The 17,162-nt window shown below is 38.2% G+C and overlaps 1 protein-coding gene across 1 annotated transcript in view; it reads left to right on the forward strand.

Moving 5' to 3' along the window:
- The first annotated feature begins 5,868 nt into the window (after positions 1-5,868).
- Positions 5,869-17,162, forward strand: part of EIF3A (eukaryotic translation initiation factor 3 subunit A) — a 28,147-nt gene continuing 16,853 nt past the window's right edge. The window contains exons 1-6 of the mRNA XM_039870882.1: positions 5,869-6,072; positions 11,490-11,680; positions 11,872-12,008; positions 12,387-12,550; positions 14,343-14,542; positions 15,808-16,016. Coding sequence (XP_039726816.1) covers positions 6,024-6,072; positions 11,490-11,680; positions 11,872-12,008; positions 12,387-12,550; positions 14,343-14,542; positions 15,808-16,016 — 950 coding nt within the window. The 5' untranslated portion in view covers positions 5,869-6,023. The remainder of the gene's footprint in view (positions 6,073-11,489; positions 11,681-11,871; positions 12,009-12,386; positions 12,551-14,342; positions 14,543-15,807; positions 16,017-17,162) is intronic.

The following is a 17,162-nucleotide window of genomic DNA, read 5'->3' on the forward strand; positions in this document are numbered from 1 at the left end:
AAAATGGTTAATGTCTTTGCATTAGTTTTGTATTGATGCGTAACAAATTATCATAAATTTAGTGGTAATTTAAAATAACACTCATTTATCAGCTCAGTTTTGTGGATCAGAAGTCCAGGTACAGCATGACTGGGTTCTCTGTTCAGTCCTGCCAGGATGCAGTCTAATGTTGGTGAGGCCGCATTTCTTTCTGGAGGTTCTGGGGGAGAGTTTGCCTCTCAGCTCACCCAAGTTGTTGATGGAATTCAGTTCCTTGCAGTTGTAGGACAGGGTCTCTGTTCACTGGCTCCGCTCACTGTTGGCCAGGGGCTGCTTTCAGCTCCAAGAGGCCACCTGCAGTTCCTTGCCATGTAGCTCCCTCCAAATCCCCTCTCATGTTCCTAATCTCTTTCTCTTTTCATGACCTCTAGACCCAGACTTAAAGGGCTCCTGTGATTAGTTAGGCCCATTCAGATAACCTCCCCTGCTTAAAGTCAACTGTGACGTATAACATAACCTAATCACAGGAGGGACAACCCATTGTACTTCCAGTCCCAGGTTATTATGCAGGGTGTGTACATTAGGGAGTGGGAGTCTTGGGGGGGCATCTTAGGATTCGCCTATCAGTCTCTATTCCTTTATTTATTCACATATCATACACACATACACACTTATGGAGTGCCTAACTTGTGCTAGGCTTAGTTCTAGGAGTTGGAGATACGATGGCAGACAAAACTCGGTCCCTTAAACCTCACCGTCTAGTTCAGTGGGACAGACAGCAAACCAAGGAAACAAAGAAAGCTATCGGTTGGTGTGGAATGCTCTGCTGAGATTTAAAATAGGGTGGCCTTTAGATTTAGGTCGAGTGGTCAGGAAAGGGGAGGCAATCTCCAGGGAGGTGCCATTTTCATTGCTCCATGAGAAGGTAACACAATGAAAAGGTCTAGGTAAAGATTGTCTAATGTCCACAAAGCCAAGATGAAAGTTCACACCCTGTGGTTCCAGGGTTCTTTCTAATCATGTTTAACACATTCAACAGAGAAGCCTGTTTTCAAACCACACCCAAAGCCACTATGCACAGTGTCTTACTCATTCTGTTTTGTTGGCTCTAGTTGGTTCGTGTAGCTTTGGGCCTAAATTCTTAAATTCCCAAGCGGCAGCTGGGCTTCATGCATGCCAACAATGGCATGAGTGGGTATGTGCTCCAGTTCCCACAAACGTGCTCCTCCTTGCCCTCAGCCTTCTTCTGGAGTCCGGCAGAATATTAATGGGTAAAGACTCACGAGTATAAGACGTGTTTCTCCCATTAAGTTACAAATACTGCCAGGACATGTTTCTCCTAAAAATACACTCAACTGAACCTGCATTCCTAGTTCCTGCTTTAAATTTGCAGAACCCAGAGCTTCTGTGAGAGTTGCCTGGCACAGGCACAGTGCACCTCACACCTGCCCTTGGTTTGCCGCTGCTGAAAAGATTTTCAACACCAATTGAACACTTCCATGGTTAAGAATGTGAGGCTGTGAGGTTTGGGACCTTGTTTGTTATCATGAAGTTGGGGCCATTAATGTGCTCTGAAACACACTAAACAAACACTTTCTGGGGGTTGACCATGTGCCAGGTGCTGTCCATACACAAAGATGAACTGTCCCAGTTATTACGTTCAAGGCACTTCCAGTGTCATAGTGGACACCAGCATGCAGATGGCCAATTATAATGTAGGAGGCCAGCTTTAATCAATTAAGACATTTTTTCAATAAATATTTATTGAGTACTTACTGTTATAGATGCCAGGAATACAGCAAAATGGACAGAAATCCCTGCTCTCATCACATTTATTATAGTCTAGAGAGATAGACAGTAAAGAAATAAACTCATAAAACTTTTCGGGAATCAAATAGTGATAAATAAATGCTATGGAGGAAAATAAAGAGAAGGTGCTCAGAAGTATGGGAAGAAGGGAGCTTATTATTACAATAAAGAGATGAGGGAAGACATCATTGAAAAGGTGACATTGGTGAGGCGTGGGAGGGGCCGGGGAGGATAAGGAGTTGTGTAGGACCCTGTAGGCCATTATAAGAATTTTGACTTATTACTGCGTGAGCTGAGGAGCCATGAGAGGGTCTTTATCAGGGACTGCCATGATCACGTCACTTTTGTTCTAAAAGGATCCCCCTGCTTGCTATGTGGCGAGTAAAGAGAAGAGAGCCAAGGGGAAACAGAAAGACAAGGTGACAGGTGATTATACATTCCAGATGAGAAGTGAGGGTGACGTGGACCAGAGTGATAGCTGTGGAGGTGGTAGCTATGGGCTTTGATCAAGGATTGATTGGATGTGGGGATGTGACAGAAAAAGTAAAGTCAAGGATGTCTCCAATATTTTTGGCTTGACCAACTGGAAGAACGGGGTTGCCATTACTTACATGGGGAAGGTGACAGAAAGAGCAGGTTGGAGGCCGAAGAGCCCAGGAGTCTGGTTTGAGTCAGGATGGGTGTATGTTGTGCGTCAAACATTAATGGATGTGTCAAATGGGCATCTGGGTGTGAGACTGGCTTTCAGGACAGCAGGGAAGCACTGGCGATGCGACTTTATAACTTATAAACATGGAGTTAACGGTGGCCTGAGCAAAGAGCACAAGAAAAGGTCCAGGTAAATTGGCCTCTAGCTGCCAGGAAATGCTTCACAGAGGAAGCCTTTGAGCTGGTAACTGTGGGTAGGATGGGGAAGAGTGAAGGGATGTGTAGGTGTAGAAAAGCATGATATCTTTGAATGCTGACCTCAGAAAATCACAAATAAACTTTGGCGCAGATGGAGGTTCAGAACTCGTGCAATTAGGAGCTTTTGGTGAAGAACGTTATTGTTTCTTCTTTAATATTTCCATGCGGGGGGTTAGGTATGTTGAGAGCTCTGCGTAGATGGGTAGATGCTCTATGAATGAAAGAAGACACACATCTCACTTTCAAACTTTTTACTTCTCCACAGGTATGGTAGGAAACTGTTTTATATAAATATTAACATGGGGATTCATTCATCTCTTCTGAGTTCTTTTTGAAAGCATCCTATCTGCCCGATGATCTCCCAAGCACTGGGAAACAACATAAATGTGGCCATTCCTCTCTCTGAGTTCACACTCTGCAAGTAATTATACTGAATTATGATCAGGGCTAAAACAGGATATTATTGGTGGTCACTGGCTTAGCATTTAAATAATCAGTGGATCAGGCAAGAATCCTGGAGAAAGTGACATTTAACCCGAAGGAGAAATAGGTGCCTGTTGTCAGAGCAAGGAATGGTGGTGGTGAAGAACGTTCCAAGTGAAGTAATAGCATCAGGTTGAGGTGAGAGAGAAGCCTGTTTAAGGCAGGGAAAGACATTGAGTGTGGTTGAGAGATGGGCCTGGAGAGACAATGGTCGCCTGAATGGGAGTGGTGTCTCTGTCTTCACGGAGCTTCTGGGAAGTATTCGAAGTCTTTCTCACTCTGGACTGCAAGTCCAAAAAGGCAGGACCCACTTCAGTCCTGTTCCCTGCTGTGCATCTATTAGGTGCTTACTTCCTGTGCCTGGCACATGATAAGCACTCCATTTACTGAATGTATATCTGTGCACCTTGCTTTACCTCTCTGAAATTTTTTTTTTTGAAATTTGTTATGTTTGTACTTTCATTATAGATTCTTGTAAACAAAACCATGACCGTGAAAACATTTTGTAAACTGTAAAACATGATATTTGTTTTAAAGCTGTAAGATATTATGTTGCAAAATGTATAAGGCAGGACCTCTGTTGTGCTCTTAACATCTGTTTTTTTGAGAATCTTATTTATTCCAATCAAATCAGAAAAAACTCCAAAACATTGTGTTAGAGAAATTATCCAGTAATATGTGATACAAAAGTAGCTTCATTAGGGAAAAACCTTCATCGATCAGCCTGATCACTTCCTTTTATCACTTCCTAAAGTGGCTTCTAGTATATTTAGGTTGCTTGTTTTTTACTAGGTGAGTATTAATCAACAGCAAGTAATTATGCTTTCTCCTGGCCCAGAGAAGATCCCATCTTGTCCCTTAGTGTGTACTCATCTATCACTCACTTTACCAGTGAATCATCAACTCCTTGAAAGCAGGCATCTTGCATCTTTTTATTCCCAGCATCTAACATCACGGCTGTTAGTTGGTACTGAAATACCTGTTGGTAAAATTGGTACATTTATCTTGGAAATTGACATTATATCCTTTTCTTATTCACAAATACACAATTTTACTTAATGCACTTAAATGACCATTGGTTATTATATTACCAAATGCTTCATATACTTTAAATAACTTGAAAGAGAAAAAGAGAAACATATAGAGGTACTGAATTTCATTTTACCTTCCAATTTTCTAGTGTTTGTCTTGCTTTATTAATACTCAAATAATAAGTACTAATCAACGAGCTATAGTGGAAATGTTAAGAATGTTGGAAAGGTTTTTCTATTTAGGTCAGGTTTCCTTTTTATTGTTATGTTTCTCTATGGCCTACTAGTTTTCGATCTACTGCATTTAAGAGCTATATTTGCTCTTATGTTTAGCTCTTTAATTTTGACTTAATTATTATATACACGAATGAGTCTCTGGATCCTGCCCCATAAAACAGTTGCTGTAGCTTCTTAGTACTTGTTGCTTAACCCTGTCTGGCTCTTAGTTTTTGGGAGTAAGCTCAAAAATTTGGAGTGGTCTAAGTGCTTTGGAGAAAGAACTTTCTGAACTTAATTTTAAAATAACCTTTTTTAGAATTTGTGGTTTATTTTTTTGTGTCTGCATTTCCCAAATTTTCTTTCTTTACAGTGATAATTTAGTTGAACAGAAAAACCTCTTTGCTGAGGCAGAATGAGGGGAAATGCTTTTTGAGTGTATGTACTGTGGTTTCTTCGTTCACTAATGTAGTACTCTCATTAATTCACACATCCCCTCCATTATTACAAAATGTGTAATAAATTTGCAACAATTTATTCCACTGCTGCTTTCTGAATTTTTCTTCTGAACTCATCTTAATTCCATACCAAGGGCTTGAGTACTTAGATTTAGTTTAAATGGCTTACAAATTCCAGGTATAATAGTTAATGTTTGAACATTAAGATCGTTAATCGATAATAAAGACTGTAGCGAAGAGCCTGTTATAAACTGATTTTCTTTTCTCTAAAGCTCTTTTTTCTTGCTCGTGTTGTGTGCTGAATGTAGAAGCGACAACATTCCACGTATTTTCAAACACTATGCAAGTCTGTTCTGCTGCAGGGCTTTTGCCCCCTGCCAGACTGCTCTGTCACTAGTCTCAGCTCAACATTCCTCAGGCAATCTCTGGGGCACAAACTTTTTTATTTTACTTAGATATGAAATAAGCTTATTTGTTTAGTTATCCACTGCGACCCTCCTTACCATACTAGTTCGTGATGTGACAGGTCACCACCATTTCCCAGTGGTGAGCAGCGCGGGCCTAAATATAACTACCTGCTCAATATATTTCGGCTAAACGGATAAATTCCGCATTTTCACTCTGCCAAAATGGGCCTCTCCCTAGGCGGACAGGACTTGATTGTATCTTTGCATGATCCGCACAAATCATAGTAAAAATGAATCTCTGCAGACGCCTGCCTTCTAGCCAGACAGAAACTGTCATTCAAACCTCACCTTTCTCACTCCAATTCTCGCTTGAGGAAAGAAGGGTCTGACAACCGTTTCCCTAAAGTTTCCCTTCGCAGTTCCAAGACGGCACGGAAGCGGGCAGACCATGCACGCCGCCGCCACGTCAGCCGGCGCGCGTGACGCCAGCGCGCCTGCGCGCGTGAGAGGGGCGGCGCGCACGCGGAGACCCGCTCCTACATCCGGGGCCTAGGCGGCGGCGCCGCCGCCGCGCAGGGGTCACGTGGCTCCCTCCTTTCCGTCTCTGGCCGGCTGGGCGCGGGCGACTGCTGGCGAGGCGCGTGGAACCTCACGCTGGTTCCCCTTCGTCTCCTCTCCCGGTCCGGGCCACTCAGGAGTTCGCTGACGCCGGGTGAGCTGAGCCTGCTGCCAAGATGCCGGCCTATTTCCAGAGGCCGGAAAATGCCCTCAAACGTGCCAACGGTGAGTAGGGGATCGGGGCGCACCAGGCTGGGGCGGCCCGAGGCCTCGGAGGTCGAGGGGCCCGAGTCTGCTGCTCGCTGCTCCGCCGTCAGACTGCGGTTGGAGAGGAGGCCGACGCGGCCTGCCCGCCGCCGACCCGGCCCGTAGTTGGGCATGATTTCTCGTCTCGCTCCAACCGACCAGGGGTTGGGAGGCGCGGAGCCGGGAACCGTCGCCCTGGGGGCCCTTCCTTCCCCCGGTCGCCTCCTAGTGCGTCTCCGGGGTCGCGGCCTAGGAGGCAGGCCTGCGCGGCTGGAGCTCCTCCACCCTGTACCGCACCGCCTTGTTCTTCGGGCCATGGGTCATTCGTCTGCTTAGGCCCCGCGCCCCTGGCCGCCATCTGGGAGTGCCGGGGAGGAAGAAACATGGCTCCCTCCCGGGGACAATGCACGCGAGAACCTCGACTCCACCTCCCGCCAGAGCCGGGAGACGGGCAGTTCCACCTCCGGCCTCCTCGCTCGCAGAGCCCTCCGGGCCCTCAAATCTAGCGCCGTGCTTTGCTGGGTCAGGGTCCACTTACTCTTCTCTAGCCACTGTCTCTCTACTTCGGAGACTCTGACCCATTTAACTTGTTTACTACTTTTTTTTCTGGCATTGATTATTGGCAGTCCAAAAGCCTATTCCGAATCACAGGAAGTTGGAATAGAGTTAATACTATACGATAGAGACTTGAAGTTCTTTCTAAAAGACAACCAAACAGGCCTAGAGAGAGAGAGAATGGTTTGCCCAAGGTCACTCCGGGAGTTAGTTGTTGAGCCAGGAGACTAAAACGGAGGTCTCTTGACTTCCAGATGATTCTTTTCGCTACAGCCTTGCTGCCTCCGATTTCTCTTTTCACATGTGTATTTAAGCCACGGGCCCTTTCGGGAAAAACTCGTGCGTGTCTCGGTCTATTCAGTAGGCATTTATTACGTTGGCATTATGGGAATGCAAATGTAATGTGCCTCTGGTCTTTTTAAAAACTTGTTTAGAGTTTTTTTGTTTGGTTTGTTTTGCTTAGCAATTTGTGTTAGGGTGTCCATAGCTCTTTATTTTCACCTTTCCTCCACCCAAACAAGTTTTGGGTCTGATCCGTGTTGTAGGTGGATATACTGTGTGTGCTACAGTATTATGTTTATTTTGTTTGAAAATTTCTCTTGCGAAAAGGTCAAAGTCAGTCATTACATAAAATTGATACTACAGGTAGTCTTTCAGGGCCGGAGATGTGTTTGTCCCAATGTTTATTTCTAACTAAAGTAACAGTTTGGAGGGAGTAACATAGTATGTGGAACAGGGTACATTATGTGGAATAGAGTAATTGTTTTAAAAACAGTTAAAACTACAACCTCTGATCTGATAACTCATTCTAATCAGCCATCTGTCTAATGATTAGAATGGGAAAAGTTTAAGGACATTAATTTATGGAAAAGAAATAGGTTGAAATGGAAATTTAAGCTACAAATTTGTAGCAAAGTTAGGGATTTCTTTTAAGTTTTGAAACTTAGAATTATAGTTTTAGAATAATAAAATTATTACTATTTGCTATTGTAGATCTGTTTCATAGTCATTTGGATGCTTTACCAACAGGCATATTTTTTTTTTCTATTCTAATAGTCTAAAGCACTGTAATCTTAATGGCTTAAATATTACGCATTTACTTTGTTCAGGCCTTATTTCCTTCATCACGCCTCCCTTCTGAGTCTTCATATGAACTTAGTATTTCAATAACTTTTTAAAATGAGAGGGGATGTATGATGTGTAACAAATCTTAAATATTTTTTTAAGTTGAAATTGATTTGATTTATGAAGAGCAGTTTGGGGAAAGCATCTGAAAGTAAAGTAGGCAAGATGAGAAGGGGATACTGCTGGGTAGGGGCTTGAACTTGTATAGTCCTCAAAAAAGGCTGTGTTGACTCCTAGCTGCAGCCCTTTTAAGCTGTAGGTTGGGTGTTTTCTGTGGTAAAGATGAAATAGCTTACCATTCATGTAGTAATTTCTGTATCTTTGATCTTGTGAATGAGTTCTTCATAAAGTGTCAAGGTGAGCAGATTGTGGGTAGCATATGGCACTGCTTGCAAAACTAAATAGGATGGATAAAAGCACATTTTATTCAATAGACGTAATCTCATCTAAATGCTTTATAACATTTGTGACCTCAAACACATTTAGACCTAATCTATTGCATTATCTTCATAAAATGTGAATAATTTTAAGTACAATAGTCCTTTAAGTCACCCTGAGTCTGTATATTAGAGCAATATTTTTGGAAACAATTACAGTAATCATTCAGGAAGACTAGAACCTGGTGCAGCAGTTACAAGCAAAAAAAATTCATGTCCCAGAATCACCTTGGAAAAAGCCTTTTTTCCCCCCAGATAATATTGTTAGTGCCAAATTAGTTGCTCCTGACCCTGTAACAGCTTTTTAATTTACACTTTACATCAGTGACTTAAAAATAAAGTTGTTATTAAACCCACAAATTGTGTAACATTATAGCTTATCTACTTGGTCTGTTGCAAAAATAAATTAGTAAAATCGAAGGGCTGGCCTAAACTTTTCTTGTAGATACATAGTTTCAGACATTGTGTTTTGAAAAGTAAGCTCACAATGCCCACTCCTACTAATTTATAATTCCAGATTGTTATTTTTATTTCAAGAATATCAATTTGGAAATGAACATCTCTTTAAACCTTACAATAGAGGTTTTAGTGTGCGATAGTTCTTTCTAGCCTCAAAAAACAAGATTTTTTTCCCCCAAATTAGATAATTTCAGAGTAAGTCCTTCTTGTACATGTTACGGTAAGGACAGAAACACACCATCATGCATTATCATGATGAATCTGTTTCGATTCCAGTTTTTTCTTTTAAAATTATCCTTGCCTGGGATTCATGTTTTCTTTTTTTCTTGGTGATGGTTGCGGGGGGTGGGGTGGGGGGAAGTGTCTGTCCTATTAAAAATTATTTTTTTCATGCATTTGCTTTGGCTTGTTTGAACCTATTTCAGAGTTGAAAGTATGGGATTTAGAATCAAATTTTGATTGACTGTTTAGGAAGTGAAAAATACTTTCAATTTTTTCCCTAAAAAAGACTTACGACATTAAGAAACCACACTCTCATTTAAAAATAAGAGGTTTGGAAAGTGAATTAATTTTAGACAGTTTAGTATTTTGTCATCACACCATGCTGGGGCCGGCTCTCAACTTCAATTCTCTTTGTGCCTATTCTGTGTTACAAGGATACGGACAGTACTTACATGCAGTAGTATAAGATTTAAATCTTCATTTTAAGATTGGGAATTAGATATGTCATTTTGGTGGTGTTGCTGTGATATTCTTAATGTAAAGGATAAATTTAAAAACATTTGCTCCCAATTTTTCGGCTGATAGAGACTGTTTTTGTTAAATAGTTGTGAAAAACACCTAAAATACTGTTAGATTTTAGAAAATAACTGTGTGTGCATACTCCAGTAAAGATCGGTAGGTCATCCCCTTTAAACAGGAAAGGCTTATTCCAACAAAGTATCTGATTGTATTACATCTTTGTTTCATTTCGTAGGATCTTTGAGGGGGGGCAGGAGTAATAAAACTGACAACTGAAAATGAACTTTCATGATGACAGGATCAATATTGGGTTTATTAACTTGAACTATTGAAGAGGGGTTTGCATTCATTTGCATGTGAGGAATATGATTTGATATACGGGATGAAGTAGGATATTGTGTAAAGATACGTATTTCAGTATATTTTGCGATTTATCCTGTTGCAAGCTTTTTACTAGAGAGTTGGGGGAAGGAATGTTCACAAGCAACATTCCTGAAAGATGTGATAGTTGGAAGACTAACTAATAGAGAATTGCTAAATCTGTAGAGCTAGTAAAACCCCCAAATAAGGAACTTTTTTGCCTATTCTTTGCCCAGCACAGAGTTGCCTGTTAAGTAATGCCATTGTTAGGTTAAAAGAAATGGAGATGTAGTATTTTAAGACTTTTTTTATAGTGTAAGCTGGTATTTTTGTTCTCCCAAATTATTTTTCTAATGTTCAGTGGAACTTTTTTTGTGTATGTGAAATGTGGCAGTTATTGAATTTTAAGTTGAATATAACCAAATGATTTATGTTAAATAACCCTTTCCCCTCTTTCTATTAAGTGTGCAAATAAAGTAAAAAGTGAGAAAAAATTAGGCAAATTTTAAATTTAGTCAAAAGTAATGTGATAGAGCAGCCTTTGCTTTTGGCTGAATTTCAAAATGAGCAGTATACACGAAACCTAATATTGGAACTGGATTCAAAATACTGCTACATACAGAATGCCTTCAGGTTTAGGTGGTATTAAATTCAAGAGTGTAAGTCTCTTTGCTCCACATTCTAAGATTTTTTTCCAGGTTTTTAAAAATAAACTTAATTTTAGTAGCTTGAGATTTACAAAATTATTGCAAAGATGGTACAGAGAATTCTCATGTAAAACACATCATGGTGATGGTACATTTGTCACAACTAATGAACAAATACTTATTATACTTTAGGCGATACTTTATTTGGATTTCCACGGCTTTCTCTTATGTCCTTTTTGTACATCAAGATCTCATTCAAGGTACCACATTATATTTAGTTGTCCTATCCTAAGGTTCCTTGGTTGTGATAGTTTCTTAGACTTTCCTTGTTGATGACATCAATAGTTTTGAGGAGTGCTGGTCTGGCATTTTATAGAATGTTACTCATTTGGGATTTGTCTTAATACTTTTTTCATGTTTTGACTGCGATAAATAAGTGGGGAAATACTCTGTGTGCATGGGTCGGAAGACTAAATTTTGTTGTCAGGTCTTCTGAACTTGATGTACAAAGTCATTAAAAATCCCAATTAAAATTCTCTTTCGTAGATATCCACAAACTAATTCCAAAGTTTATATGGAAAGGCAAAAGACTAGTTTAGCCAGCACAACACTGAAGAACAGCATTGGAGCATTCACTCACTACCTGGTTTCAAGACTTTACCGTACATTCCTTTATAGGAATCCAGACAGTGAGGTATTGGCAAAAAACTAGACACATAGATCAATAGAGAATGATCAGAATAGAGAGCCCAGAAATAGACCTGCATAAATAGTTGGTCTTAAATGAACAATGTCAATTTAATGTGTTTTTCAAATCACTTAGATAAGTTTGGTACAGTGTAAATTAAGTGAAATCCAGCTTTACCTGTAGATTATATTTTGAGGTCGTACCAGGTTTTCATTGTTTTTACCTTGGATAATTTCGGCATAGCTTTAGAAGTAAAAAAAAAAGTGACCTCTAAAAAGGTGATTATTGAGTTCAGAAATTAAAACAACCAATTTAAAAAGCAAGATTTAAGACTTTTGTGTAGTGTATATAACTGATTTTAATTCTCCTGAATTACTTTTCCAGAATTTCTTGAGGTTGGCAAAAAGCAACCTGCTTTGGATGTTCTTTATGATGTTATGAAAAGTAAGAAACATAGAACATGGCAAAAAATACACGAGCCAATCATGCTGAAATACTTGGAACTTTGTGTGGATCTTCGCAAGAGCCATTTGGCTAAAGAAGGATTATACCAGTATAAGAACATTTGTCAACAGGTATGAACATATCTAGGTTTTATATTTTTGATAAGTGCTTTTAGTAATTTTCGGTGGAACTTACCTTTCAAAGTTAATACGTTATATTATAAACTTTGCTTTTAAAATATTTTATGGTTTAATTCTCCTGAATTACTTTTCCAGAATTTTCTGAGAAAAAAGTTTTAAGTTTTTTTTTTTTTTTTGGTTAGGTGAACATCAAATCTCTAGAGGATGTTGTAAGGGCATATTTGAAATTGGCAGAGGAAAAAACTGAAGCTGCTAAAGAAGAATCCCAGCAGATGGTCTTAGACATAGAAGATCTGGATAATATTCAAACTCCTGAGAGGTATGTGGATTGAACTAACAAATTTTTCTCTGTTTTTCTTTACATATGTCTCTATCATCCTCATTTGAAGTAGATGCTTACTAGAAAGACTGCTTACATTTGAAATTTGAAATATATGGTAACCAAAAAAATCATGTACTCAATGTTTAGTGGAAGGTGGAATATTACAGCCTTCAAATAGGTAGATGTGTAGTAATTTAAATGGTTGTAATATAGGTTGGGAATTCAAATACTTGGATACTAAGTGACAGCTTTCTAAGTTATAAGAAGAACTTCCACTGTTTTATAATGCTCATTGTTGGTTTTGGTTTTTTAGTTATATAGCAAAATAGGAAACCATGTCTAAAAGTGTTTTCAACATTTTTAATGTTTTTGTAGTGTTCTCCTAAGTGCTGTAAGTGGCGAAGACACACAGGATCGTACTGACAGATTACTTTTAACTCCATGGGTTAAATTCCTGTGGGAATCATACAGACAGTGTTTGGACCTTCTTCGAAACAATTCTAGAGTAGAGCGTCTCTACCATGATATCGCCCAACAAGGTAAAACAAGAACTGATTTGAAAAGTTAACTTAATAGATTTTGCAAAAGATTAACTATTATTGTTAACCTACTTTTCTCCATAGTACTTACTTTATATAGTTTTTATCCTTGCCGAAAGATGGTTGTCTTTCCTGCGAATATTAAATAAGTGAGTGTAAGGAACTTGTTTTACTAGTTAAGGTAATTCTATATGAAATATACTTCATTGATGTCTGAAAGACCTTTTAAGTCATTTTGTAATTTTGCAGAGAAAATAAACAACTTTTTGATCACTTTATGATAAATTCGAGTTCTGTTTTTAACCCCACGACTGCATGTTTTGGGCAAGCTACCTAACTGCGCACTGGTTTTCTAAGGTCTTTTAAAGCTCTGGATTTAGGATTTCATGAAAAGTGTATATTTTTCCTTTCTTAAACAGTATTACTAAATATGGAACTAAGCCTTCTTGATGACTTTGGATCGTCATAAAAAGTATCCCTTTGACATACTACATATACTTTTAATCTGAAGAGCTATTGTTTTCCTGATGTCTCTTTTTTCTTACTGTCAGTAAGAAAAAAACCATCTGTGACTGCGATATGTGTGACTTGAGAGTGGCTCTTGGCTTTTTCCTACTTTGGCCTTGGCACGAGTTTGCGTTGTGATTCTTTTTACTATGGGGATGATTGACATTTATTTATTCAAGTTTTAAGTGACTTCGATTATGAATATTTTATTAGGAATATTAGAATCTGTTCCATTTTGCTCACATGAATTTGCTAGCTTATATGAATTTTCACTTTACACAAATAAACTTGGACTTTTTGATAATTACTGAGATAATATTAACTTGAAGTTAAACTATTTCTTTGTTTTAGGTCTATCAAAATAGGAAAACTATTTTTAAAAAGCAGAATTCCCCTGAATTCTAATGCATATATGACAGAATTACTATTTTAATTAATACTTTAAAATTAATCACTAATAAATGTCCATTAAATAATTAAAATATTAATATTTTAATGACAGCAAATAGTTCATATTTACATCTATGTAGACAGTTGAAATTAGGCTACCATAAACCCTAATTTGTATTATGTAGTTTTAATTAGTACAAAAGTTTGTTGCTTTCTAAGATCACAGTTTATCATACAGTTGACTCTTGAACAGCTTGTGGGTTACGGGCACCAACCCCTCATCCCCCCATGCAGTTAAAAATATTCGTAGAACTTTTGACTCCCCCAAAATGTAACTACTAATAGCCTATTGCTGACTGGAAGCCTTACTGATAACAGCTGAGTAACACATTTTGTATATGTATTACATACTGTATTCCTGTAAAAAAGTAAGCTAGAGCAAAGAAAATGTTATTAAGAGAATTATAAGGAAGGGAAAATAAGTTTACAGTATTTATTGAAAAATAAATCAATAAAAATTTGCTTATAAGTGGACCTGTGTAGTTCAAACCTGTGTTATTCAAGTGTCATCTGTATTTCGGGCTAGATTTCTTTTTGCTCTTTAGGATTTGAAGAGAGAAGTGTTTGAAAGGTGAGTCTTCCCAGACCTAAATTTGAATAATTTCCCATTCGTAAACTCTTAGAACTATATTTTAGTTCTAGGACAGGACTGAAGACTATGTCCAGAAGGTGAGGTAGTCAGGGCACATGGAGTATTAGGACTCTGATCACTTCTGAAGACTGATAAGTTCAGTAAATTTGTTAAATACTCATCTTAATATGTGAAGTAAAACCTATTCAAATGCTTGAGTTCATGGTGGAAAATACCTAATGTGTTTTACATTTGTGTTTATAGCTTTCAAATTCTGCCTCCAGTATACCCGTAAGGCCGAATTCCGTAAGCTGTGCGACAATTTGAGAATGCACTTGACTCAGATTCAACGCCACCATAACCAAAGTACGGCAATCAATCTTAATAATCCAGAGAGCCAGTCCATGCATTTGGAAACCAGGCTTGTTCAGTTGGACAGCGCTATCAGCATGGAATTGTGGCAGGTATGGCGTGAACTACTAGCTTTTTTTCTGAAGTAATAATAGCTCATGTTACTTTTTTTCCCCTTAATGAGTATCTTCATCTTGATAGATGTTGGTTAATTTTAATAATACATGAGGAATTTAAGATCATCTGATGGAGTAGGGAAAGTTCTGGGTGGGGATTCTAGTTGCCTGCTATGAAATCTGGGCCAAATCATGTAAAATCTCTTTTGGAACCAGGTTTTTTCCATATGCAATAGCTTATTCTTAGTGCTGCTCAAAGTATGGTTTAGTGCCTGATGCCAGTCTGTGAACTCTTCACTGGTCTGATTAAAGACAAAGTTGTTTTCTTTATAGCAATTTCATGGTAATTTTGTGTCTCGTTACTCTCATTAAAAAAACAAAACAAAACAAAAAAAAACCAGCTTGTCTTTCCATTTTGTTTTTGTAGTCATTTTGTATTTTAAAATGTATTGGTAACAAGTTGAGAATTAAAAACACAAACTTGTCTTCTAGTGGAGATAGTGGAGAAGCACTGCACTAGATTGTCTCCTAGGTTTCTTAGCGCTGCTTGGGCTTAGTAAGCACACGTAGTGGGTGTCCTATGTTGTAGATCTCATTTATGTTGGGAATCTGGTCCTCTACTTGGCCTTTTTACTCTTAAGAATTCTGCAAAGACATTTTCACAGAATTTTGTAGTCATAGTTTGAAGCTCTTATATATTTGACACCCCCCCAACCTAATTGAAATTACAGAGGAAGAAACTAAAAAATTGGTAGTTTTTCAGCCAAATGAAAATGTGATTTGATTTCCCCCTCCCTTCTAATAATAGCTTCCTTCTTTATAGGAACACCCTTAAAAAAATAACTACCTGATAAATTAAACAGGAAAAAATAAGTTTTCTAGAAGACAAGTAAACATGCTCATTATAGAAAAAACGGATAAATAAAAGGAAGCAACTATTCATAGTTATGACTTGGAAATAACCTTTATATTGTGTTTTATGTCCATTCAGATTTTCTATATATTCCCCCAAATGGTATGATAATCACATTAAAAAAAAAAAGCCTGCTCTGTCTACTTTAAGAAGTTTAAGGATTTTTGTAATTGTGGCAGTTTTCAGAAACTTATCAGATAATTAAGTTAGAGATGAATGAAAACCACACATGTAGGCTTTTTATTTGCCTCTTTTATTAAGTGTACTTTAAGTTGCGTAAAGAGATTTGAATTAGACTTTTTTGTTTGTTTAGAATTCAGTGTAACTAATTTATACCACTTAATTTTAGGAAGCATTCAAAGCTGTGGAAGATATTCATGGGCTATTCTCTTTGTCTAAAAAACCACCCAAACCTCAGTTGATGGCAAATTACTATAACAAAGTCTCAACTGTGTTTTGGAAATCGGGAAATGCTCTTTTTCATGCATCTACACTCCATCGTCTTTACCATCTATCTAGAGAAATGAGAAAGAATCTTACACAAGAAGAGATGCAAAGGTAAGAATGTTATAGTTGGAAAGAATTGAAATTATGAAACAAATATCTTCTATTAAATGGCAAGGTACTACGCTAGATTAGAGTTTCTCCCCCTCTGCACTATTGACATTTGGGGTTGGATAACGCTTTGTTGTGGGGACCGTGCATTTAGGATGTTTAGCAGCGTCCCTAGTCTCTAGCCCTTGGATTCCAGTAGCAGTTCCTCCAGTTTGTCTACCAGAAATGTCTCTGGATGTTCTTCTTGGGCAGTATTCTTGGTCTTCAGTAGCCGTATTTTTGTGTAATAACCAACTCTACCAAAAGCCCAATTGAGAAAGATGGAATGTTAGGAAAGATCGTTTTAAGGTATAAGCTTTCTCTCCACATACAGGTATTTAGAATCTCTTCTTAGAACAAACTAAACACCTAAAAAAGTAAATACTCCTATCAAGTTAACTTTTTTTTCTGATTATAAAATGTTAACTGTAGCATATTTGGGGTACATATATAGATGAATATGAAAAAGGGTCTATAGCCTAATAATCTAAGATGCTTTTCTTTTTAACATTACATATAGCCTATTTTCCTTAAGATATTTTAAAATTATTTTTAAAAAAACATTTCAGTTGGACTTAGGCGACTCGCATAGTGTTCTTTTTTTCTTATTGGTAGACCATGTTATTTTGGCCTCTAGTAGAATTATGTACACCAAATTGTTTTCCCTTTTGGCTTTACAGCAATACATAGAACTGACTAAAAGAATTTTTCTGGTATATTTTTTTGAAACTCTTAGGGACAGTGTTCATTATGTCATTCACTGTCCCTTATGTAACCCACGTCTGAAATAAGGAAAAACTTGGTTTCCTTTAAGGTGCTTCTATACCCTCTCTTTAGAGAGGACTGTAATAAGCATTAGGCTACTTAGCTCTATGTACTTCATTTTGCTTAATCTTCACAGCAGCCTTGTGACTCAAAATTCAGTGTGTTGCCTCAGGTTTCAGTCTTGGAAATGGTAAAGCTGAGATTCCAACCCTTGATTCGGGTTGCAGAGCCCACAGTCCTTAGTGTCCAACGGTGCTCTGAATTCACCCCAACTTTCCTCATGTGTTTTAAGGAAGCTAAAATTTATCTTTTGCTCCCACCTCTTAATTGTGTTCCCTTATGGTC

This window comes from Pteropus medius, unplaced genomic scaffold (genome assembly GCF_902729225.1).
Source record: "Pteropus medius unplaced genomic scaffold, Ma_sr-lr_union100, whole genome shotgun sequence".
NCBI lineage: Eukaryota > Metazoa > Chordata > Mammalia > Chiroptera > Pteropodidae > Pteropus > Pteropus medius.